We start from the raw sequence: 25,758 nt of genomic DNA, 5'->3' as shown, positions 1-25,758 counted from the left end.
ATAATGCTTTAAAATGCTCCATTTCTATTACTGGTAAATTTTTTTAAAAATTAAATCTCCTAAACTATAGAAGAGCAAATAAAAGGCTTTTAGTAACTTGGTGGACCCAGCAATTCCACTCCTGGGCATACACACCGAGGAAACCAGATCTGAAAGCGACACGTGCACCCCAATGTTCATTGCAGCACTGTTTATAATAGCCAGGACATGGAAGCAACCTAGATGCCCATCAGCAGATGAATGGATAAGGAAGCTGTGGTACATATACACCATGGAATATTACTCAGCCATTAAAAAGAATGTATTTGAATCAGTTCTAATGAGATGTATAAAACTGGAGCCCATTACACAGAGTGAAGTAAGCCAGAAAGATAAACCCCAATACAGTATACTAACGCATATATATGGAATTTAGAAAGATGGTAACGATAACCCTATATGCAAGACAGAAAAACAGACACAGATGTATAGAACAGACTTTTGGACTCTATGGGAGAAGGCGAGGGTGGGGTGATCTGAGAGAACAGCATCGAAACATGTATATTATGAAGTGTGAAACAGATCGCCAGCCCAGGTTGGATGCATGAGACAAGTGCTCGGGGCTGGTGCACTGGGAAGACCCAGAGAGATGGGATGGGGAGGGAGGTTCGGGGGGGTTCAGGATGGGGAACACATGTAGATCCATGGCTGATTCATGTCAATGTATGGCAAAAACCACTACAATATTGTAAAGTAATTAGCCTCCAACTAATAAAAATAAATGGAAAAAAATTAAAAAAAAAACTTGGTGGAAATAGTTCTTGAGAATAGCAACATTTCTAATTCTTTGGGTACCAAGCAAATATCAATCTGATACCTTGATTTCCAGAATGAACCTGATTAGCTGACGAAATGAGTTATGCCAGTGACAGGCTCCAGTCCTTGAAATAGGTTCCCAGGAGGCGCTAGTGGTAAAGAAGCTGCCTACCACTGCAGGAGACTTAAGAGACATGGGTTTGATCCCTGGGTCAGGAAGATCCCGGGAAGAAGGGAATGACTATCCTTGGACAGAGGAGCCTGGACAGAGGAGCCTGGCAGGCTATGGTCCCTGGGGTCTCAAAGAGTTGGACATGACCGAAGCAATTGTGCACACATGCATACCTTGGAAGGGAAATTAATAAAGCATATTATCTTATCATAAGTTGCATTCTTAGGGGTTGCTGCTGCTACTGCTAAGTCACTTCAGTCGTGTCTGACTCTGTGTGACCCCCATAGACGGCAGACCACCACGCTCCCCCGACCCTGGGATTCTCCAGGCAAGAACACTGGAGTGGGTTTTTGCATTTTCCTTCTCCAGCGAAGCACTGCATTTTCCTTCTCCAATGCATGAAAGTGAAAAGTGAAAGTGAAGTTGCTCAGTCTTGTCCGACTCCTAGTGACCCCATGGACTGCAGCCTACCAGGCGCCTCTGTCCATGGGATTTTCCAGGCAGGAGTACTGGAGTGGGGTGCCATTGCCTTCTCCGTCTTAAGGGTTAGGTAAAGCTAACTATCTTTTCCTTGAGGGTATAATCATCTCAGTAAGCGGTTGTATATACAAAACTTTTCACCAGGATGGTGGCCCCATGGTGACAGTGCAGATGAAGTAACACTGGTGAGACGCTCGCGAGCAGACACCTTTCAGGTCTCAGTATGGCTAAGTGAGGAGTCAGTAAAAAGAAGGCAATGCTCATGCTGCTCGCATGAGAACCGCAGGGTCTAACACTTCTGTCTTTGCCTTAGTCACTCCCTAAATTCATTGAGATGAGAATTCAAGGCAGATCTTATGTGGGTCTCTAACCCCCAGGGGAGTGTTTCTGAAAAGCTTGTCCTTGAACTACTGCTTCAGTAGTGCTTGGGATGTTTTTTGAAACGAAGAGTCTTCAGCTACACATAGCCCTCTACTGGCAGGTTTGGGGAAATCTATATATATATATATATATATATTTTTTTTTTTTTTTTCCTTTTTTTAATTCAGTCTTTCATGTGCACTTTAAAGAATAAAACCACTACATTGGGAAGGAAATAGACCACAGCATGTTATGCTAAAATCAGAGACAGTCAAGTTTGAAGTAAAAAAAAAAAACAAAAAACAAGTTCAAATCATTTATAAATTATCTTAAATTAAAAAAATAGCTTTCATTTTTCTTAAAGAAACTTATACTCTATATATCAATGATATCAGAAGAATTTGCTAAAATAAGAGACACTGTGGTCTCTGGGTGGTCACATTCCAATGATATGTCACTGGTTAACATTGCCATTGGTTTTATATAAATGGTGTGAAGGTGTTTTTAGAAAACTATCCCTGTAACTCTAAAATTCAACAGTACATACCAAATACATAAATAATTCAGACATATGTCTGAAGATTTCTGAACAATTATTTCTACTCAGAAATAATTGATGGTTGGAATGAAGAGCCATTTTAACCAAATAAACCAATACCATCCAAGAGGCAAAAAAATAAGAATTTGTTTTATCTGATTAAGGATCAGATTAATATTTTACCACAAATATCTTATTTAATAAAATAAATGTTTATGTTTCAGACAACCAAAGTAATGAAAAAGACATTCAGAGATAACACAGGACGGTAGAGTTTTTTCTAGGTGGTGCAACTATCATCATGCGGAGGCTGTTGAGATGTTAACTGACACCAGATCAGTGTGGGGAAAAGTGATAGCTTTATCACCAAATGCTATATTTTGGACATATTAATAGTTACTGATATAGACTCATTAAGTATAATATTTTAGCTACACATAATCAGCCTAGAGAATGTGGGACAACAGACCTTGAATTTTTATGTTTGGAATATTTTGATGTTATACTCATCACCTTTATATAAAATAGTTCCCAGTTCATTTTAGTTACACTGTTTTGAACCTTTGGATGTAAACATGTAGTTTGGTGGGATCTTGAAGACTGTGACAGTGTCTTGAAATTTGTGAATTGCATAATAAATATCCAGACTGGACTAATGTTTTATTTGAACAATTTTTTTTCTTGAATCTTTTTTTGAGGAACAGTAGTCAGATTTGTATAAATTAGTAGTGCATGGATTGGCTTTAAATTAAAATGCAGCCTTATAAAGACTCTGTGATAAATATATTAGAAAGTGCTGTAACAAGTTGATTCATGTGTGAAATGAAGTATAAGGACACTGTGAGATCTCAGCCTTAGTTTTTCCAGCTGGGCTCCTCCTAGTCAAGGGCTGAATCAATATTTCATTTAGTGAAAACTTCCTGGTGAATATTCTGTCACTTAAGAAGCTCTATTAATCATTCATGAATGAAACACATTCCCAAAGGAAATTCCAAACTGAGTCTGTGGATTAAGTTTTAAAAAGAGATTTTTTAGTACATCAGTTTTGTTCGTGTTATCACTGGCTGGACATGAAAGTAAGAAACCAATTGGGAAAATCTATAACTAATCCCTTTGTTGGTATCAAGGGGTTATGTAAAGTTCAGCGGAACACACTAGTAAAAGTTTGAGTTGAACCTTTCATTAACAAATCCATATTTTATAGATCACCAGATTTTAACCTCTTTAGATAAGTGAATCTCTTCTTAAAATTATGAAAACTGTATTAGGGCAACTGGATCTATATGAAATTTGATAGGTAAAATTTGCAAGTTGGTATTGTTCTAGTTCAGAAAGACTAATTTAAACATAGATAATATCATAGCTAAATAATTGTACATATAAATACTAATCTATTTTCTCTCAGTATTACTTCTAATTAAATAGTTTCTTTAAAACTATAAAGTATATATACTAAGTGCAGTAAAATGTGAATATTATCTTTATATACTTCTTACAATAGGTTATATCAGTAGGTTTTACAACAAGCATATTTTATTCAATTAAATAAGTGATATTTTCTACAAACAAAATAACAAAAAATAAAAGATTATTCAGGACATAGGTTTGCTTTTAGCTGCTACAACTTGCAACATGGCAGCCGTTTAGATGGTAACTGATCCCAGATCAACAACAGAATTCATGTCCTATTTGCCCAACACCTAATAGTAAAACCATTATCCCCTTGCTCTGAATAATGTACATAATTGCCATTTGATTTGTCATTGTATGCCAATTCTATAACTTATTCTCTATAGTTACTTGGGAAAATAAAAATATCTCTCTAGAAACAACCCATTAGACATCTTTATAATAAATAATAACACCTGTCAAACAGTCCTTCAGACATAACTGCACTCTCTATATGGATTCCGAGAGTGAGGACCCAAACGTGGGGATTAGCGCTCTAAATCTCAATGTAAGAGAAGCAGTCCTAGATTGTGAGTTAGGGCACCTGTATGGGGACTTGACCGCTTCTATTCCAGAAGATGAAGTCCTTCACCAAGCTGGCATAAGGTCTAGAAATATAGTCAGGTGGCCTTTTCACATCTACACACACATTCTTTAAATACTTGTAATTTCTGATCACCATCTAATTTGTTGTTAACTAACAGTTGACATTTCCTATGATAACTTGTCCTAAGATCAGTTTCTCAGGAAACTTGGAGAATTTCACAAATACTATGGTCCCCAAGGAGTCTGAGGACTCCAATTTTAGAACTCCAGATATTGATAATTACTGAAAATCAAGAATAATATAAATTGTCAACTGGGAAAATGACATTTTCAGTCACAAAAGTAAAACTGAGTAAGTTCAATAGAAAAATTAGTGGCTGAAACATGTATTTTTTACATGTTTACACATTATAATGTAATTAAATTTAATAATGTATACTTTCAACAAATAACTTGGATGTCATACAAGGACGCTATAAGAATCTGTACAATAACTGGGGCTACTTCTACTACTTAATTTTAGCCATTTTTAATGCTAGCATTTTCATTTAATTTGGCTATTTCTCCTTAACTTCTTGCCAGTTTTCTGCTGAAAACAAGCTTCCCCAAACACTATTGTCATTTTCACATAACTGTTGAAAATCTCTCTGTAACTCCTTAAAAATAAAGGCTAGCATTATCAAGTGTGTTTCTGTTAGGGATGGCTATAAAGTGCTGCTGCTGCTAAGTCACTTCAGTCGTGTCCGACTCTGTGCGACCCCATAGACGGCAGCCCACCAGGCTCCCCCGTCCCTGGGATTCTCCAGGCAAGAACCCTGGAGTGCGTTGCCATTTCCCCTCCATAAAAACTGCTACCATGTGGTAACACATATATTTGCTCCTCATAGAGACTGCTCTGCTCTGATACTCATGTTCTTCCCTAGGTTTCCCGGGTTTCTTTGCAGTTAGTTTGGCCATGGGATTAGTTATAGGCCATACAATATGAGAGAAGTGATACCTACCACTTTTGAGGGCAGAGTGGTTAAATGTCAGTTGTTTTTCTGGTGGTCATTTTCCCCCACCACAATCTACTACCTATAAAAATGAAGTTATGTTCAAGTTTTGTGACACAGAGTCACAAAATGGAAGCAGGCTGAGTTTCTGAATCTGCTTAGAAGAGACAGGCCAACCTAACATCAGACATAATGCAAACAAAAAATTTCTACTGATGGAACCACATAGATTTCTGAGTTCCTTGTTGTGTGGTATAACCTATATTACCCTAATGAATCTATCTTATGAGATAGGTACTATTATCATACCCATTTTACAGATGAAGGAAGAGACATAGCAAAATGAAGTAACTTGAGCAAGGCAAACATCTAGGCAGTGGTAGAACTAGATATGCACATGAGCAGTTTACTCTCCAGGCTTGAAAAATACATGTTTGGTGTATGTTTTCAGGATAAAAGAGACTTTTTATCCTAGACATGAAAGTTACTATCTGGCCATAATATAACACATGAAAAAGCAGAACACAATGTTGAAATTCTGGCTTCAGAACTCAAATAACACCCCTGACAATCACTTCCTAACTGAGCAAATTACAAGGTATCCATGCTTCAGGAAATACTCTGTAAAATGAGAACAATAATTACAGAACCCAACTCAGTTGCTGTGACGTGAAGGATCATGTACAGGTACTTAGCCCATTTGACACGCTATAAGCCTAAGTACCTGATTTCTTCCTTCTTTCCAGTGGTATTTCTCACTATACCCACTTTACCTGAACACACTGGTCTTTTACAGACCGTAACTTCATCTTTCACATTCCCTCCTCTTTTGAATATTTCCTCTATCAGAAGTGCTTTTTGCTTTTAGTTTGATCCTTTAATTAAATTAAATATAATTTTTTTTGATGCTGGCAAAGTGCTGCACTCAATATGCCAGCAAATCTGGAAAACTCAGCACTCGGCAGTGGCCACAGGATTGGAAAAGGTCAGTTTTCATTCCAATCCCAAAGAAAGGCAATGCCAAAGAATGTTCAAACTACTGCACAATGACACTCATCTCACAGGCAAGCAAAGTAATGCTCAAAATTCTCCAATCCAGCCTTCAACAGTATGTGAACCATGAACTTCTAGATGTTCAAGCTGGGTTTTAAAAAAGCAGAGGAACCAGAGATCAAATTGCCAACATCCGCTGGATCATCAAAAAAACAAGAGAGTTCCAGAAAAACATCTACTTTTGCTTTGTTGACTACACCAAAGCCTTTTACTGTGTGGATCACAACAAACTGGAAAATTCTGAAAGAGATGGGAATACCAGACCAGCTGACCTGTCTCCTGAGAAACCTGTATGCAGGTCAAGAAGCAACAGTTAGAACTGGACATGGAACAGCAGACTGGTTGCAAATTGGGAAAGGAATATGTCAAGGCTGTATATTGTCACCCTGTTTATTTCACTTATATGCAGAGTACAGCATGTGAAATGCTGGGTTGGATGAAGCACAAGCTGGAACCAAGATTGCGGGGGAAAATCAGTAACCTCAGATATGCAGATGACATCACCCTTATGGCAGAAAGTGAAGAGGAACTAAAGAGCCTCCTGATGAAAGTGAAAGAGGAGAGTGAAAAAGTTGGCTTAAAGCTCAACATTCAGAAAACTAAGATCATGGCATCTGGTCCCATCACTTCATGGCAAATAGATCGGGAAACAAATGCAAATAGTGAGAGACTATTTTTGGGGGGTTCCAAAATCACTGCAGATGGTGACTGCAGCCATAAAGTTAAAAGACACTTGCTCCTTGGAAGAAAAGCTATGACCAACCTAGATAGCATATTAAAAAGCAGAGACATTATTTTACCATCAAAGGTCCATCTAGTCAAAGCTACGGTTTTTCCAGTAGTCATGTATGGTATGGATGTGAGAGTTGGACTATAAAGAAAGCTGAGTGCTGAAAGAATTGATGCTTTAGAACTGTGATGTTGGGGAAGACTCTTGAGAGTTCTTTGGACAGCAAGGAGATCCAACCACCCAACCCTAAAGTAACTCAGTGTTGAATATTCATTGGAAGGACTGATGCTTCTTAAAGCTGAAACTCCAATACTCTGGCCACCTGATGTGGAGAATCGACTCACTGGAAAAGCCCCTGATGCTGGGAAAGATTGAGGGCAGGATGAGAAGGGGACGAAGGAGGATGAGATGGTTGGATGGTATCACCAAAGCGATGGACATGAGTTTATGCAGGGTCTGGGAGTTGGTGGTGGACAGGGAAGCCTGATGTTTTGAAGTCCATAGGGTCGCAAACAGTCAGACATGACTGAGCAACTGAACTGAACTGATTGTGAGGCATGCTGGATCTTAGTTCCCCAACCGGAGACTGAATCCATTCACCCTGCAGTGGAATCTTGGAGTCTTAACCACAATACTGCCAGGCAACTCTCTGATTTTCAGTATTACCAAACTATTGCAAGATTAACTCAAAGTTTGCCTCATAGGTGCAGGCAGTTTCCCCTGGTCACACTAAATTAAGATATTTCCAAATTTATAAGGCATATCTGCTGTCTAAAATAATCATATGACACTTGTATTTCATTGCTTTTATTATTATTTTATTAGGTACTAAAATTTGAGTTAAGAATAGATTTTGGAGCTAGACTGCATAGATTTGAATCCTGGGTCTTCGACTTGCTAGCTGTGTGAACTTGGGTAGGTGACTTAGCCCTTTCTGCTGATATAAAGTTGGGATATTAGGTAGCTATTTCATTATCATAGTGTGAGGATTAATCGAAAACAGCACTGGGCACAAAGTAAATGCTATATCAGTATTTGTCATCGTTAGCGTTCATGGTTATCATTTTTTGCATACATTTTCTATCTCTAACAAGATTATAAAAATGACTTGAAATCATGGGTTACATTGAATTGCCCTTATAATGTCCAACATGTTAGGACACTGACTACATGTAGTAGGCACACACTAAATACTTGGTGATTAAATAAGCACCCACATACAGTCTGGTTGGCCTAGTAATAGTAAATAACAGATTTTTGTGCGCTTACCACATTCCAGGGATTATTGCCAACAGAATATGTGTATTATCCCATTCAAATCTAGTGGTTATGCCATAAGAATAGGTACAATTATTATCCTTATTTTACCAGTGAAGATTCACAGACATAGAAAAGCTAAGTTACTTTTCCAGGATCACAAAGCATGGGGCAGGAAGAGGTCCTTGTTTAAAAACACAATTATTTCCAAACTTCATTGCACCTTGAATCACCCAAAAGGCTTGACAAAGATTACTGGGAATCATGTGCTACCTTCTGGTTTGGTGGACCTGGGTAGAGTGTAAGATTTTGCACATCTAACAGGCTAGCAGGTGATGATGAAGGGGCACCCAGCTTTAAGAACCACTGCACTGGGTTACACTCTTTCCTCCAAGCTACACAACTTAAATTACACTTGGAAACAGATGTTTCTAAGCCAGAGGTTGACAGGTTCTATTCTAAAACATGTGGAACATACCAGGTTTGCCTATCAAACAGTGTAACATGAGAAATTTATGTGGAAACTGAGCTTTAAAGCAAAAAGAAAGAAAAATAGATTTTCTAGCAAAAAGATAATAACTCTTCTGTGATAATCAAGTTATCAGTAAACAGCAAATCATACAGGTCTTTGACTTGGTGTAAAAAGCTGCTATTTTCTTAAATAAAGGTCAATGAACAAATTTAAGAACCCAATACATCTAGAAAGAGAATGTCATAGGTTTGCAGTGATCTTAAACAAGGGAGAGAACAGTGACTACTCCCTAGACTCTTATCTTGTTCTACAAGTGGCTTAAGTCAGGTACAGGGATTTTAAACATAATCAGATCCTTGGTTTTTTGGTAAGATATCTTATATTCCTCTGAAATACTCAGAAAAACAAGGACCTTTTTGGCTGTGGTCATATATCACAAGGAAACCAAATCAGGGCAAAAAGTCAACTGCTTCCACCCTAGGATTGGATGTACACAACCTTTTTTTCAGTTATTCATTTCTCCCCGTCTGTATTTTGTTCATAAATGTATTTTGCTATCTGATCAAACTGATAAGACTTGCTAACTTGATTCAAAATTAGTATTTTTGAAATAGATTTTCCTACCTGAATTTTAGTAAGTGTTTGCCTTTCCCTACACTTAGCAAGTTGCCAAATCCACCTTCCTAAATTAGGCTACAAGCCCAGTCCACTTTGGCTTGTTTTGCCTTGATAAATCCATGTCCTGATATGACACAAATGTCAAATTTATAATAATTCATGGTAAATCATTTAACAAATGCATGCTGCTGGACATAAAAAGAGACAGGAGTTCAGGCTATAAACATCATCAGTCCTAGAAAATTCCAAATTGCATATGCAAAGTTTTTCAGTAGACTAGGATGTAATTCACCTAGAACTGGTAAATGAGTCAGGATATGTGAGAGAAAAACCACTTAGAGCCAAGGGAAATAACAAGTGGGAAGCAAATAGCAAATATTAGAGGAACCCACAGGAGGATAAGAATAATTCTCATCAGCCAAAGTCAAAAGGATACATAGAAGAGACATTAGGCAGAATTCTAAGAAAGTTGGAGTCACAGTAGTTGGGCTAAATTAGTACTAGTCTAAATAAAGATTTCTTTGAGATTTCTCTAACAGAACTTAAAAGGAAGTTTTGAAATCATCTCACTAATTCCAAGTAACATATTAAACAGACAGTGCATGTCAGAAGCAAAATATCAACATATATTATGTAAAGGAAAAGATGAAAATTAAGGAATCAACAAGTAGAAAAATTTAAATGTCCAGAATATAATCAAAATTGTCTGGGCATGCAAGAAGTAGGAAAATCAGGATAAGAAAAAAAAATTAATAAAAATAGACCTCAAAATGAGGGAGATGATTAAATTAACATATAAGGATGTTAAGACAGCTATTATAAATATAATCCATATGTTCAAGATGATTCAGAAATATATGAACATGATTAAGAGAGAAACTGTAAATGTTAAAAAAATGAAGAAAACTTGTAGAAATGAAAATCATAACATCTAATCTGAACTGAAAAACAGTTTAGGTGGGATTAACTGCAGAGCAGTTACACAAGAAGAAAATATCAGAGGATTTGAAGCCACAAATAACTAGTAATAGTTACATACGCAATAACTAGTAAGACTGAAATAGAGGCAGAAAACAAAAACAATAAATATAAGAACAAAGCAATAGTGACTTCAAGGATATATCAAAGTGGTCTAATATTAGTGAAGTTGGAGTTCTCATAGGAGAAGATAGAAGGAAGCAGAAAAAAATACTTAAAAATAATGGCCAAAATTTTTCACAATTTTATGGAAACTATAAATCCACTATATCCAAGAGGTTCAATAAATTCTAAGCAGAGTTGCAGCAACACAGATGGACTAAAAATTATCATGATAAGTGAGGTGTATCAGACAAAGACAAATATCATTTTATATCACTTATATGTAGAATCAAAAAAGTGATACAAATGCACGTATTTACAATACAGAAATAGACTCACAGACTTAGAAGACAGACTTATGGTTACCAAAGAATAAAGGCAGGGAAGAGGGATACCCTGGTGGCTCAGTGGTAAAGAATCTGCCCCCAATGCAGGAGACGAAAGAGACACAGGTTTGATCCTGGGTCGGGAAGATCCCCTGGAGAAGGAAATGGCAACCCACTCCAGTATTCTTGCCTGGGAAATCCCAAGGAGAGAGGAGCCTGGCAGGCGATAGTTCATGAGCTTGCAAAAAAGTCAGACATGACTTAGTGACTGAATAACAACAAAATTAACAGATATATATACTACTACATATAAAATAAACAATAAGGATCTACTGTATAACATAGGGAACTATATTCAATATCTTATACCTATAATAGAAAAATTCTGAAAAGAATACACACACACAAATAACTGAATCATGTTGCTATTCTGAATCTGAAACTAACACAACATGGTAAAACAAATCTACAGCAATTAGAAAAATGCTAAGCAAATAAACAAGGGAAAAATTCTAAGGAGAGTTAATCTATCTAAAACTACATCAAAACACGTTATAATCAAATTGCTAAAAACCACTGATAAAATCTTAAAAGTACCCAGAGAAAGAGAAATGAAGACAAGAATGTCCACAGACTTCTTAGAAACAGTGAAAGCCATAAGACAGTGGAGAGACATTTTTTTTTTAAATAAAAAGATAACAATATTTTATTTTGGGCCCTTACTCAGTATTTCACAGATTCTCAACAAGTTTTAGGTAGGTTAATATTAGTATTTATTTTACAAACTAAAACTCAGGCAGAGATTTACATCGCAAACCATAACAGGAGTCTTACCATAACCAAGAATAACATGGTTTTCCAGATTAATCTAATGTGTGAATTTAACAGTGATGGCTTGCAAATAGTCATTAAAAACAAAACAAAACCCAAACCCCACTAGACAGTACAGAAATTCTACAATCACAAAGTATATTTTTTCATTTACATCTAGGTACTTAACTGCAGTATTCCAAATAGAGGCCTGAATTCACACATGCTTATAATACATACTTTAACAGACACCAACTTTCTCTTTTCAGAAGATAAAACAAAATCAAATTACTACCAGAAAGGAAAAAATTTTAAATGGCAAGCTATGGGATGTAGATGACTCAAAAAGTAATTCCCCAAAAATGTCTTTTCTATAAACACAAACCTAAGTCAACATCAAACTAAAATTGTCATATAGTCAGTGGTATAGATCAAAATTATCATTTCAAATTTGCATTAGTTCTTACATGTACAAAAGATTATTTTAGGCAGAAGGTATTTTTAAACAACTTTTATAAAATTGTTCTATTTGGAATAACTTTTAAATTATTCTTTATTCATTTTTCCCAGGAAATTATTAATAATATACACAGAACAATTTTCATCAAATTGTGTTCTCTGCAATTATAATAAAGTACATACATAGGGTGCAATGATATTTATTTACCTCCAGTTTACTTCTTGAAGAAGTGGGTTTCCAGTGAGAGACAATTCATGGAGAGAAAAGCATGCATCAAACCACTTTATGGCACTTGTAAGATCTATAGAAAATAAACAATAAAAATTATTACGAGGCATTACAGATAAAGAAAAAGTTATACATCAATGACCATTTATTTGACTATTAAAGAAAAGCACAAAAATTATTTATTCTGCAGAATATGTTTTTAAAAGACCATATTAAGAACAGACTCTGCTATCACAATACATATTTCTACCATTTAGCAGCTATGTGAATTTATGCAAATCATACAATTGCCTGATAATTCAGGTTTATATCTATCTCATAGGGTGAGAATTAAATGAGTATGTAAATGGCTTAGAGCAAGCGTTGCCAGGTCGTTAACACAACATATAAAAAAGTAAAGTCAAAAGTAATGGGATAGTGGTAAAATTGAACATTTGCCTAAACAGAATTACATTTATACTTTCAAAAGTAAAAACAGTAGGTCAATCCAGCAATCCAGGGTACATTAAAAGCAATTTATACTGGAATTGCTCTCCCACAGAAAACAATCATAAAACTGGACAATAAACAGGAAGCACCTGTTTTTAAGCCTGACTTGGGAGAAAAAGCAAACACACATGGTGAGCTGACTATCACAATTTTGGGTTTGTTTTTTTTTTTTGCCTAAAAGTATGTAACCACTTTAGAGCAAGAAAGTGGAAATCAGGCAAAGAGACTGTTTTGCTGAGTGATGAGGCAAAGTTTAGACATGAGGCTGGAATTTATGGTGAAAAGTACTGAGAAGAAGCTGAGTGTATATATGTTGGTGGGAAGAGAACTGGGGAAAAAGTATATGTAAGGGTTTACCACAGCTCTTTGGACAAGTGCTAGACAGGGCAACATTCCGAAAAATCTAGCAAAGATAACCTGCTATTAGGCTAAGAGCTGAGTGATGACACAATAGTTCATGCAGCAGTGAAAGACACTGGAATTTTAGCCATGTCAGATAAGACTTAACCGAATATAGCATCTCAGACTCAGCTAAAATCCAGAAAGACCATGTATTAGGAGTGAAGACAATGCCCAGGGGTAGAGGAATGTATTGAGAGTCGAAAATTAAAATGATTTTCTCTCCCTAGGAGAGAATGAAAGTAAGGTTGACAGAAACATAATTATCCATTAATACCTTAACTGCCTGCTAGAATCACATTTACTACACGTTAAAAGAAAAATAAAAATAGCCGGACTCAGTAAACTGTAGTATGAACAATGTTCAGCATACAGTTCCAAAGTATTGGACAATAAAAAGAAACAGGAAAATATGAACTATCATTAAGAGAAAATCAGTTAAAAGGTAGACCAAGGTAGACCAAATGGAAGTCAATTTTTTGACAAACACACCAAAGTCAATCAATGATGAAAACAGTTTGTTCAACAAATGTTTCTGGAAAAACTAACTGTTGTTTAGTTATTCAACAACAACTCATCTTTGACTCCACACCATTTGTAAAAATTAATTTGAGGTAGGTCATATATCTAAAAGTAAAAACTTGAAGTACAAGACCTTTATAAGAAAGTTAAAAAGCATAGAAAATCATCTCATTCTGGATGTAGAAAAATATTACAAAGGACACAGAAAAAATTATTAAAAATAAAATAGTAAACCAAAATTTAAATTTCTGCTTATCATGAGGAATGCTGGGCTGGAAGAAGCACAAGATTGCCAGGAGAAATATCAATAACCTCAGATATGCAGATGACACCACCCTTATGGCAGAAAGTGAAGAGGAACTAAAAAGCCTCTTGATGAAAGTGAAAGAGGAGAGTGAAAAAGTTGGCTTAAAGCTTAACATTCAGAAAACTAAGATCATGGCATCTGGTCCCATCACCTCATGGGAAATAGATGGGGAGACAGTGGAAACAGTGTCAGACTTTATTTTTGGGGGCTCCAAAATCACTGCAGATGGTAACTGCAGTCATGAAATTAAAAGACGCTTACTCCTTGGAAGGAAAGTTATGACCAACCTAGATAGCATATTAAAAAGCAGAGACATTACTTTGCCAACAAAGGTCCGTCTGGTCAAGGCTATGGTTTTTCCAGTGGTCATGTATGGATGTGAGAGTTGGACTGTGAAGAAAGCTGAGCACTGAAAAATTGATGCTTGTGAACTGTAGTGTTGGAGAAGACTCTTGAGAATCCCTTGGACTGCAAGGAGATCCAACCAGTCTATCCTGAAGGAGATCAGTCCTGGGTGTTCATTGGAAGGACTGATGCTGAAGTTGAAACTCCAATACTTTGGCCACCTCATGCGAAGAGTTGACTCATTGGAAAAGACCCTGATGCTGGGAGGGATTGGGGGCAGGAGGAGAAGGGGATGACAGAGGATGAGATGGTTGGAAGGCATCACTGACTGGATGGACATAAGTCTGAGCAAACCTTGGGAGTTGGTGATGGACAGGGAGGCCTGGCGTGCTGCAATTCACGGGGTCGCAAAGAGTTGGACATGACTGAGTGACTGAACTGAACTGAACTGAAACATACACTTAACAAAATTAATAGGTGAAAGAGAGACTGGGAGAGAACACCCCCAAAACATATATCTGACAAAGAGTTTCATCCAGAATAAATAAAGAATTTATTCAAACCAATAAAAGCAAATAGCCAAATTTTTTAAATGGTAATGAAAAGACACAAAACAATATATAGAAACCATCAATAAAGGTATGCAAAGATGCTCATTATCATTATCCATCAGGGAAGTGCAAACTAAAACCATAATGAGATAACACAATGATATACCAAAACCCTATAGAATGGAGTGATTGGAACTCTAATGCGGGGAAGTTAAATGTTACAACTATTTGGGAAAACAGTTTCATTAGTTTCTTATAAAGTTAAGCATGCACTAACAGGGGCTTCCCTGGTGGTTCAGATGGTAAAGAAACTGCCGGCAATGCAGCAGACCCAGGTTCAATCCCTGGATTGGGAAGATCCCCTGTAGAAGGGAATGGCAACCCACTCCAGGACTCTTGCCTGGAAAATTCCATGGATGGAGAAGCCTGGTGAGCTAGAGTCCACGGGGTCAAAAAGAGTCGGACACAACTGAGTGATTTCACTTCACTTCTAGAATTCTTGCCTGGAGAATTCCATGGACAGAGGAACCTGGAGGGCTACAGTGCGTGGGGCCACAAAGAGTTGGACATGACTGAGTGACTAACATTCTTCACTTTGACTGTCATGCATCTACTTTATTACCTAGTAATTTCATCCTTAAACATTTATCCAAGAAAACTGAAAACTTATGTTACAAAAGTATTTGTACAAGAATTTCCATAGGAACTTTATAATCAGTGTACCCCAGATGGTCAATACTGAAATCAGATTGATTATATTCTTTGCAGATAAAGATGGAGAAGCTCTATATCAGCAAAAACAAGACCAGGAACTGACATGGCTCAGATCATGAACTCCTTATTGCAAACTTAGGACTTAAGTTGAAGAAAGTAGGGAAAACTAGTAGACCATTGAGGTATGACCTAAATCAAATCCCTTACTACTATACAGTAGATTCAAGGGATTAGATCTGATAGACAGAGTGCCTGAAGAACCTTGGACAGAAGTTCGTGACACTGCACAGGAATCAGTGATCAAAACCATCCCCAAGAAAAAGAAAAGCAAAAAGGCAAAATGGTATACTGAGGAGGCCTTACAAATAGCTGAGAAAAAAGAGAAGCTAAAGACAAAGGAGTAAAGGAAAGATATATCCATCTGAATACAGAGCTCCAAAGAATAGCAAGGACAGATAAGAAAGCCTTCCTCAGTGATCAATGGAAAGAAACAGAGGAAAACAATAGAATGGAAAAGACTAGAGATCTCTTCCAGAAAATTAGAGATACCAAGGGAACATTTCAAGCAAAGATGGGCACAATAAATGAAAGAAATGGTATGGACCTAACAGAAGCAGAAGAGATTAAGAAGAGGTGGCAAAAACACACTGAAGAACTATACAAAAAAAAAAAAAAAAGTCTTAATGACTGAGATAACCAGATGGCGTGTGATCATTTACCTAAAGCCAGACATCCTGGAGTGTGAAGTCAAGTGGATCTTAGGAAGCATCTCTATGAACAAAGCTAGTGGAGGTGATGGAATTCCAGCTGAGCTATTTCAAATCCTAAAAGATGATGATGTGAAAGTGCTGCACTCAATATGCCAGCAAATTTGGAAAACTCAACAGTGGCCACAAGCCTGGAAAAGGTCAGTTTTCATTCCAATCCCAAAGAAAGGCAATGCCAAAGAATGCTCAAACTACTTCACAGTTGCACTCATCTCACACACTCAAAATTCTCCAACTTAGGCTTCAATAGTATGTGAACCAAGATGTTTAAGCTGGATTTAGAAAAGGCAGAGGAACCAGAGATCAAATTGCCAACATCCATTGAATCATCGAAAAGCAAGAGAGTTCCAGAAAACATCTATTTCTGCTTTATTGACTATGCCAAAGCCTTTGACTGTGTGGATCACAGCAAACTATGGAAAATTCTGAAAGAGATGGGAATACCGGACCACCTTACCTGCCTCCTGAGCAACCTGTATGCAGGTCAAGAAGCAACATTTAGAACTGGATGCGGAACAAGGAACTGGTTCCAAATTGGGAAAGGAGTACATCAAGGCTGTGTATTTTCACCCTGCTTACTTAACTTATATGCAGAGGACATTCCGTGAAATACAGGGCTGGATGAAGCACAAGCTGGAATCAAGTTTACTGGAAGAAATACCAATAACTTCAGATATGCAGATGACACCACCTGCAGAAAGCAAAGAGAACTAAAGAACCTCTTGATGAAAGCGAAAGAGGAGAGTGAAAAGGCTGGCTTAAAACTCAATATTCAAAAAAAAGAAAATCATGGCATCTGGTCCCATCACTTCATGGCAAACAGATGGGAAAACAGTGACAGACTTTATTTTCTTGGGTTCTAAAATCACTGCAGATGGTGACTGGAGCCATGAAATGAAAAGACACTAATTCCTTGGAAGAAAAACTATGACCAACCTAGACAGCATATTAAAAAGCAGAGACATTAGTTTGCCATCAAAGGTCCATCTAGTCAAAGCTATGGTTTTTCCAGTAGTCATGTATTGATGTGAGAGTTGGACTATAAAGAAAGCATCAAAGAATTGATGCTTTTGAACTGTGGTGTTGGAGAGGACTCTTGAGAGACCCTTGGACTGCAAGGAGATCCAACCAGTCCATCCCCAAGGAGATCAGTCCTGGGTGTTCATTGGAAGGACTGATGCTGAAGCTGAAGTTCTAGTACTTTGGCCACCGGATGCAAAGAACTGACTCTTGAGAAAAGCCCTGATGCTGGGAAAGAGTGAAGGCAGGAGAAGGGGACGACAGATGAGATGGTTGGAAGGCATCACTGACTGGATGGACATGAGTCTGAGCAAACCTCAGGAGTTGGTGATGGACAGGGAAGTCTGGAGTGCTGCAGTCCATGGGGTTGCAGAGTCGAACACCACTAAACAACTGAACTGAACTGACCCCAAACAGCAAACAAAATATCAATCAACAGGAAAATGGACAAACTGTGATGTATTCATGCAATGGACCACATATCAGGAAAAAAAAAAAACAACACACATTGCTGATACAAACAACTGAATAACTGATGTGGTGGAATATCACAAGAATGCCAGGCAAAAATCTAGAGTCAACAAAGAACATACTGTTTGATTCATTAATATAAAGATGTAGGAAAGTCAGATTTAACCTATGGTGACAAATTTAGAACTGTGATTATCTCTACAAGGGGACTGACTAAAATTGGGGATGGGGAAGTTTGAGGGTGAGGGATTGTTTAGCCAAATCAGCACATCATTCTTTAAATTAAAAAACTTTTGATGGATGTCTCCTCTGTACTGGTTAGGTGTCAACAAGTTAGACAAATGTGTTTACTTATCTTCATTAGACTAAATTTTTTCATAGGTATAGGATATATGAATTTTAAATAAGAATATAATTCTCACATTTTCCAAGGTTTACCAGAAAGATATGGAAGTAATATGAGTTTAAAAGTAGAAAGAAAATGTGAATTAAATTATTTCACCACATATTCAAAGGAGTTTAGAATACATGGCACCCTAATAAGCCATTCTGGCATTTTCACTATTTTAAGTTAAGTGCACTTAAAAAAAAAGAGAAAATGCAAGAGCCCTCTAATCTTCCTTCTTTTTCTTAAAAGCAAGAGATTACATTCCCATGTGAAAGGTATTTTCCTATAACAGAAGCAAAGAGACATTCTTGTCTTAAGGATGGGAAGTTAACGCTAAGAGATATGTATGCAAACAAGCTTGTTAACCTAGCCTTTATTTCCTAGTCACTTTTCCATCCAATTAACTACCTTAGCGCCCAAGCCCCTCTGCCTCCTCTCATTTTCACAATTTATTACTTTTTGTCCAACTCACTATATAAGTCCAACCTTAACTGCTTCTTGGGGTCTTAATTTTCTTGTGAGAACTCTCACGTACATGTGAAAAAAAAATTAAAACTTGTATTTTTTTTCTTCTATTTATCTGACTTACATCAGTTTAATTCTCAGGCCCAGTTTGAGAAAAGAGAAAATTTTCCTCCTCTACAGCATTTTGTATAGGTATGTTATATACATCTCCCCAGAACATTTCCTTACCATATTTGGAACAGAAACTCAAAAGCCTATTATTTGAAAAACAACTATATATTATAAACTTACCAGAAAGACAATTGTCGCTGACATCCAGTTTTTCCAAAGAAACAAAATGAAAAAGTGGTACGATTTTTGTCAAGCTGAAAACCAAAATGGAATTTAAATAAAATTTAAATTGAAGTGTTCTTAATATTATTGATGTAATTATACAATAATATATTTAACACAATAACATAATGTTATAAATTATAACTCTGGAAGAAATACATAACAGCTGCATTTTCACAACAGAATAAATTTGTAACATTAACTAAAGGTACTTTTTAAAAATACAGTAGTTACAAGATTCTAAATATTTATTCTATAATAGAGGATTTACATTTATTTCTAAACAGAAATGATCATGGAATTGCTAATATCAATCATAAATATCAGAAAGCTTAATGTATACTTGGTATTAATATAAGAATTAATGGGCTTATTGTTATTGTTTTGTTTTGTCTTTGCAGATGGCTAACTTTACAAAGAATTCATAATCTCTATGTATTTTTTTCTGGCTCAAACATATAACAAACCATTAAGAGTCAAAAACATAAAATTATTTATTTTTACTTATTAACAATATAACTTTAATTAGAGTCAATAACTTTGTTTTTAATTTTAAAAAGTTTCATTTACTAGATTCAAAGTATTCTAAGTCCTGTAAGTATAAAAGTTACACTGGGGTTATTTTTAAATTGGAAATATGCATTTAAGGAACACAATAATAGAAAATGTTTTCTATTGATAAAATACTTAAATTTAGCAAACATATGCTAATATTTAAAATTCATACTCATTAATAGAAGCATGTTCAAATTCTAATAATAGTAAACTTTTCTCTCATTTTTAAAAGTTTCTATCATTTTTTAAGATACAACTGTCATTAATACCCCACATTCAAACAAGGAACATAAGTGATACTGAAAATATTCACAATATTAGTAACAAAAAGCTATAAAGGGAAAACTAATTTTAGTTTGATTTGCATTTCAAACTAAGACAAGATTACACTTTCTTTGTTACATACCATCACATTACCCTAGCTACTTGGCAAAAAAAATTAAGCTAGTTCATCTAAATCTTTAAATAAGATGAAAATTTCTTTGTATAAAATATATTCTCATCACAAATAAAAAAGTCTTCTGAATTAATACCCACTATAAATGCTGAAGATTCATTTATGTTCATAATAAGCTTTTACTAAAGGAGTACTTCTGGTACAAAACAGAAAAAAACTATGTATTAACTTCTACTTTTACTTTCTTGGTGTTGACACTGTCCCCCTAGTTGTCCTGGCAGAGATTTTTACATCTTTATTCCTACCAACAGCTTGCCACGGTAAAAACAACAACAACTAAAAAAACACAAAACACCAAGTACTATTATTCTAAGATGAGAAGTTTACAGGATAATACTGTGACTGGAAGCCTCATGTCACAAAGCCAACTCTTGCGCTGATGTTAACTCCTCTCTTGTATTATCCTGTTCTACATTAGAAGAGAGACAAAAGATGCTACTGATGCTAAAATAGACTAAATAAGGAGACTGAACGATCTCTCTGATTATATTCAATCCTAAGTACAATAATACTATTTATACTACCTATACAACACTAATTTCAGGGGAAAATATCCAAGGTAATAAAAGAAAAAGTGATCAAATATTGGTCATTACATTTGTATATACAGTTCATTATTTGCATATACATTCCTTAATAGCAAAATTTACTGAAATGTCACATGTATTCTAAAAAAGAAAGAAAGAGATGTAAAACTTTTCCAATACATAATCAATGGATTTGAGTACTAATTTTATGACATTTCCTACTTAGGCATTCTAGATCATTATATTATTATATTTAGATCATTAAGAAATTTAAAATACAGTTCTAATAAATGCATTTATTAAAATAAAATCTTACTTTTTTTTTTACCTTTAGTATATTTCTAATACTAAATCTTTGCCCTTATGCTAAAAGGATTTTGAAAGATTAATAGATACTGAGTTTTTCTCTTTTTTCAGAATATCTCATGTTTTTAACCATAAGTTATATGTAGCAACATTTGGTAACATATAGGTTATAAGAGACATTAACTAAAAATAACCAAAAAGTTTTAAAATTGAAAATAAAATTCTCTTCATAAAAATAAAGTATTTCTTCATATAAAGAAATATTTGGTTTAACCAGATATTTTTTATAATATCAGAATTTTATCTTTTCAGAGAATCATGCTTTTAGAACCATATTCTTTTTTTTTTGGAAATTTTCATCAAGAAAACTGGCTATTCATTCACCTTTATGACTATTCATTAGGATGGCAGAAACCTAATAGTAGAATCATTTTTTTTAACCTCTATAACTTTCCTTTTACTGACATTCTGTGTATATTTTTTTCCAAGAAAATTCAAACCAGAAAGACAAAGGACATTAGTGAAAACCTAATACCATTTGACCTTGTCACATTAGCCCTGGGCATAAAAAAGATATAAATTTCAAAGACGACAAAAAGCAAAAGATTTGTACAATGAGCAGCCAATGGGTAATAGTTTCCACTTTCTGCTCCTACTTAGAGTCTCACTGGAAGAGGAAAGACTTATGAAGCTGGAGAGTCTTCCAGTTAGAACTCCACTGAGAAAAACTTAAAACAGTCACATGTCCTAATGAAAATTCAAAACAGAAGTTAGGATGAAACAAGTATTTCAAACAATAAGCACTAAACATCATTCTTTATATGTATTTGATTTGTTGGAAAAAAGCATGTGGACACATAATTTCTTCCTTGTGATGAAAATATTTATCAAAAATTTTTTTTAAAAATGTACATTTTAAAAGACATGCCAACCACAAATCCAAATATCACATTTATAAAATTCTCCTCAGGTTTGCAACATGCACTGACATACATTATTGTTTTGAATAATCATCAAAATCCCGTAAAATAGGTAAGGTAGGTATTGCCACACCTTTTATATGTGAAAAAACTGAGGATCAGGTGGTGAGAAAAGATTTGCTCAGTGTCAACTGACAGGTAAGTTGTTAATTCAGAATTCAAACCCAGCCAGATCTGTTGACCCTGAGTTTTACCAAACCTAAAGAAGTTCTGAAAAAGTCAACACACATGGTAAAAGCTTACCATAAAATGGGTAATTTCTACAGTTAATGGTATTAGCTTCTGGTGAAAAATACCTAGTAAGAAAATTATTTTTTCACTGATTTTAGGAAATAATTTCACTAATTTATATGTTTATTTCTATCAATCATATTTCCCTGGTGCCCTCAGGACTTATTCACTTATCCTTTCAGAAATGGTAGGTTATTTATGCAAAAAGCTTTCATAAACCCACAAAAAAAAAACCTTTCAAATATAAATGATATTGTTTAAAAATGCAAAATAGCCTATATTATACAATTTTACCACCTTTTTATATAGCTAAGTGCACCAGATTGTTATTTTATTTCTAAGAGATTTTGAGGGTAAGGACACATGTTACTCAGTTGTGCATTACCCAATACAGCAAACACCACCTGAATATCCAAATGTTATGAAGCTAATTGCTGCAAACAAAATTATAAATAAGGATTATTTGGTTTAAGTATCCCAATTATTGTTATCAACTCTAAAATTTTTTAAATAGTTCATTTTATAAAATTCCTGGTCATCTATAATTGATATGAGAAATAAGACACATCATATTGATAAGGCAAAAGCCTATTAGCTAGTGTTAACTTCAATTTTTAAAAGCAAAATATTCCTTTGATGATTTAAATCATCCAAAGAAATAATGGAATTATTTCTCAAAAATGTTGATGCTTTAAATATTTTCTAAACTCTTTAAGATTACTATGCTCACCAATGTGGCATGGAGTCTAGTTCTATAAAATGTTAGATATGTCAGTAACTGAGTGATTTACTGCATATGTCCAAAGCATAACTGAGTATGTCTACTGAAATCGTATTTCTTACCTGAAAAATATTGTGAAAAGATCCAATAAATATGTGATGGTCTAAATTACTTAAATAGCATTATCTGACAGTGCTGCTCAGGAATAAATATCTTTTTAAAGGCAAATCAACTTTCATATTTTAGAAATGATTAGAACAACTAGAAGGAATTTTAAAATACAAATTCAGTTTTCGACATGTCAAATTCTGGAATAGTTTAATGGGCAGAAGTCAAATCATTTAGGACTCAAAGGATAAGCACTACAGTGACAGAAATTGAAAGAAAATTATGTTTGGGAGGTGATATATATAAATATAAAAATATATATATGTATATATATGAAACAATGAGTTGTCTTTGTTCACTTGTTTTGCAAGAATTATACCACTCACAGAAGCAACTTCTTGTAAAAGATAACTCCTATCCCTTACTTCTTGTGCCTTTGATGACCAAATTAATCATATTAGAGTTAATAGGCCTCAATGAAATATTAAACAGAGGGAGACATATACATCTTGTACTCCTGTTTCAGTTTCAGTTTTAGACAGCTATTCTCTGCAAAGATCCAGATGTTTGGTGGTTTTAAATGGATCTTCTATGGCAGGTACACATCTCGATTTAATATTAAGGTATTTTTTTAAGTGTTACTTTATATCCTTAGGGAAATCAAATTTAAATCTGTCTTAACAGTTTCAAAAAGACATGCAAGTTGAGAGCAGATTAAAAATCGTTCTTCCAGGACTTAATAAGTACCATTTGAGAGAATGAGACATCCTTCTGAATTAAATTAACTACCTCCTATATTTTCCAAGGAGGGTATCTTTACAAATATAAACAAATCTGCCCTGAGAAATTTCCATAAGTACATTTTTGAGAAGGAACAAAATGAGTAAGATCAGTACAATTAAAATCCTACTAAAATTTGAGGATATGTCAATACATGAAGTTAGATTTATAATTTATGCACCAAGTTATTGTAATGTACATTCCTTGAATTATTGGGAAAACCTAACAGCTTTTCTACTTGTTATGAAGATCACATATTTACATTAATCATTCACTGCCTTTAAGCTTAATAAAGCAAATTATACTTGTACCTGTTTTGAGAGATAGTCAGGATTTGCAGTAAAGGCAGCCAGTATGAAGAAAATGTTTCCACAGTTGAAATGCTGTTATCATTCAAGTGCAATTCTCTGAGAAGAACGTGATTCCCCAAGAATGGAAGCTATATTTAAATTTGACTTATTAGCTTATATTAAGCAAAACACTTTTGTCATTTAACCAAATTAAAAAATATAAAGCCTACCAAAACTAACAGATATATTCTGATAAACAGCATATCATAAATCAGTTATTATAAATAAAATTCCAATAATTATTTTCATAATTTGCATATTTTAAATTAGAAGTCCTCATGACAAATCTTAATTACAATTGCAGATAAATTTGGTCCCACTTATACACTGAATCATAACTGAAAAATTATGATCTATATTTTAGTATTATAAAAAACTAATGAATTAACTTGTTTATAAGATATTGTAGTAATGTTGAACAGTTTTTAAATAGTGAAAAGTACATAATAGCTTAAAATGGAAATCAAATTCAGCTGATAAGCAAAATGAATAAAAATTAAACAAACTGCTTTTAAAATGTGTGGTTGATACTTGCAGCTAAAGAAAAATGTTGTGTTAATCAAATTAATTCAAGTCAATTACCTCACTTAGATAATTTCCCTGTAACTTCAGTATTTGCAGCAATCCACAGTTTTCAATGCCCTCCACTTCAGTAAGATGATTATATGAACAATCCAGGTATATAAGGGTAGGTGCATCACAAAGACCTGTTGTACTAATTAACTGATTATGGTCCACAACTAGTTGCTGAAGATTTTTCAATGATTCTAAGCCACCTGGAAGAAAACAAACATTTCCAGGATCACTTTATCATACATTCTTCCAAACTCTAGAGTTGCAATTTTCTTCTAAATAACTGCATATTTTTATTTCTGAATATTCCTAATTATAAGACTTAGCCCAATTTTCTGAGGAAAAAATATGTGTAAGTGTAAAATTTATTATTATTTGAACTTATACTAAAGAGACATATTTTTGAATGACAATTATGTTCCACTTCAAAATTTAACAAAATACTAGAAGCCATATGTTGGGCATTGATGTTGTTTTTTCAATTGAAAATATAGCAAGGGAGGGGGGTAGAATCATTGGGAAAAAAAACAGTTTTCAATTCAGTTTCAAAGTCTTTGACTTTTGAATGCTTGGTTAAGCTGGCTACATATTAACAGAATGTAATTTTCATACCATTGAAATGTCTAGCTTAGATTCACTAATGAAGTAGGTATAACTTATTAATATCAATAAAGTATTAGTATATTTTCTGCTATTATAAGATTGTGACAAGTGGCCTCCTTTTTACACAAATAAACTTAAAATCAATGATTTCTTCTAAAAAATATCACAGGAGCCTTAGATTAGACTATAGCTCAGTGACTATAAAGGAAAAACTGAGATGGTTGTTTAAATGAGTCATCACTGGAAAGAGATGCTAAGGAAGTCTATAAAAATTTCATGGAAGATATTAAAAATATAAAAAATTTTATGTAAATTGAATATTCGACTATATAAGTTCTCCGTAGTTACTACCCTGCTATATGAAATAAGCATTTCCAGAAACTGGAAACATCATTTAAGGTTTAGAGTAAGTACTAGTAAGAAGAATGTC

At 34.7% G+C, this 25,758-nt stretch overlaps 1 protein-coding gene across 1 annotated transcript in view; it reads right to left on the bottom strand.

The window, feature by feature from the left end:
* The window catches only part of LRRIQ1 (leucine rich repeats and IQ motif containing 1), a 189,013-nt gene that overhangs the window by 117,874 nt on the left and 45,381 nt on the right, over positions 1–25,758 (bottom strand). The window contains exons 10-13 of the mRNA XM_043880603.1: positions 24,735–24,928; positions 24,114–24,241; positions 19,096–19,169; positions 12,346–12,439 (exon numbers count right to left, since the gene is read on the bottom strand). Of these exons, the coding sequence (XP_043736538.1) occupies positions 12,346–12,439; positions 19,096–19,169; positions 24,114–24,241; positions 24,735–24,928 (490 nt within the window). The remainder of the gene's footprint in view (positions 1–12,345; positions 12,440–19,095; positions 19,170–24,113; positions 24,242–24,734; positions 24,929–25,758) is intronic.

Source organism: Cervus elaphus, chromosome 3 (genome assembly GCF_910594005.1).
Source record: "Cervus elaphus chromosome 3, mCerEla1.1, whole genome shotgun sequence".
In the NCBI taxonomy this organism is placed as follows: Eukaryota; Metazoa; Chordata; class Mammalia; order Artiodactyla; family Cervidae; genus Cervus; species Cervus elaphus.
The sequence above is the reverse complement of the archived record's forward strand: the minus strand, read 5'-3'. Positions and strand labels throughout refer to the sequence as shown.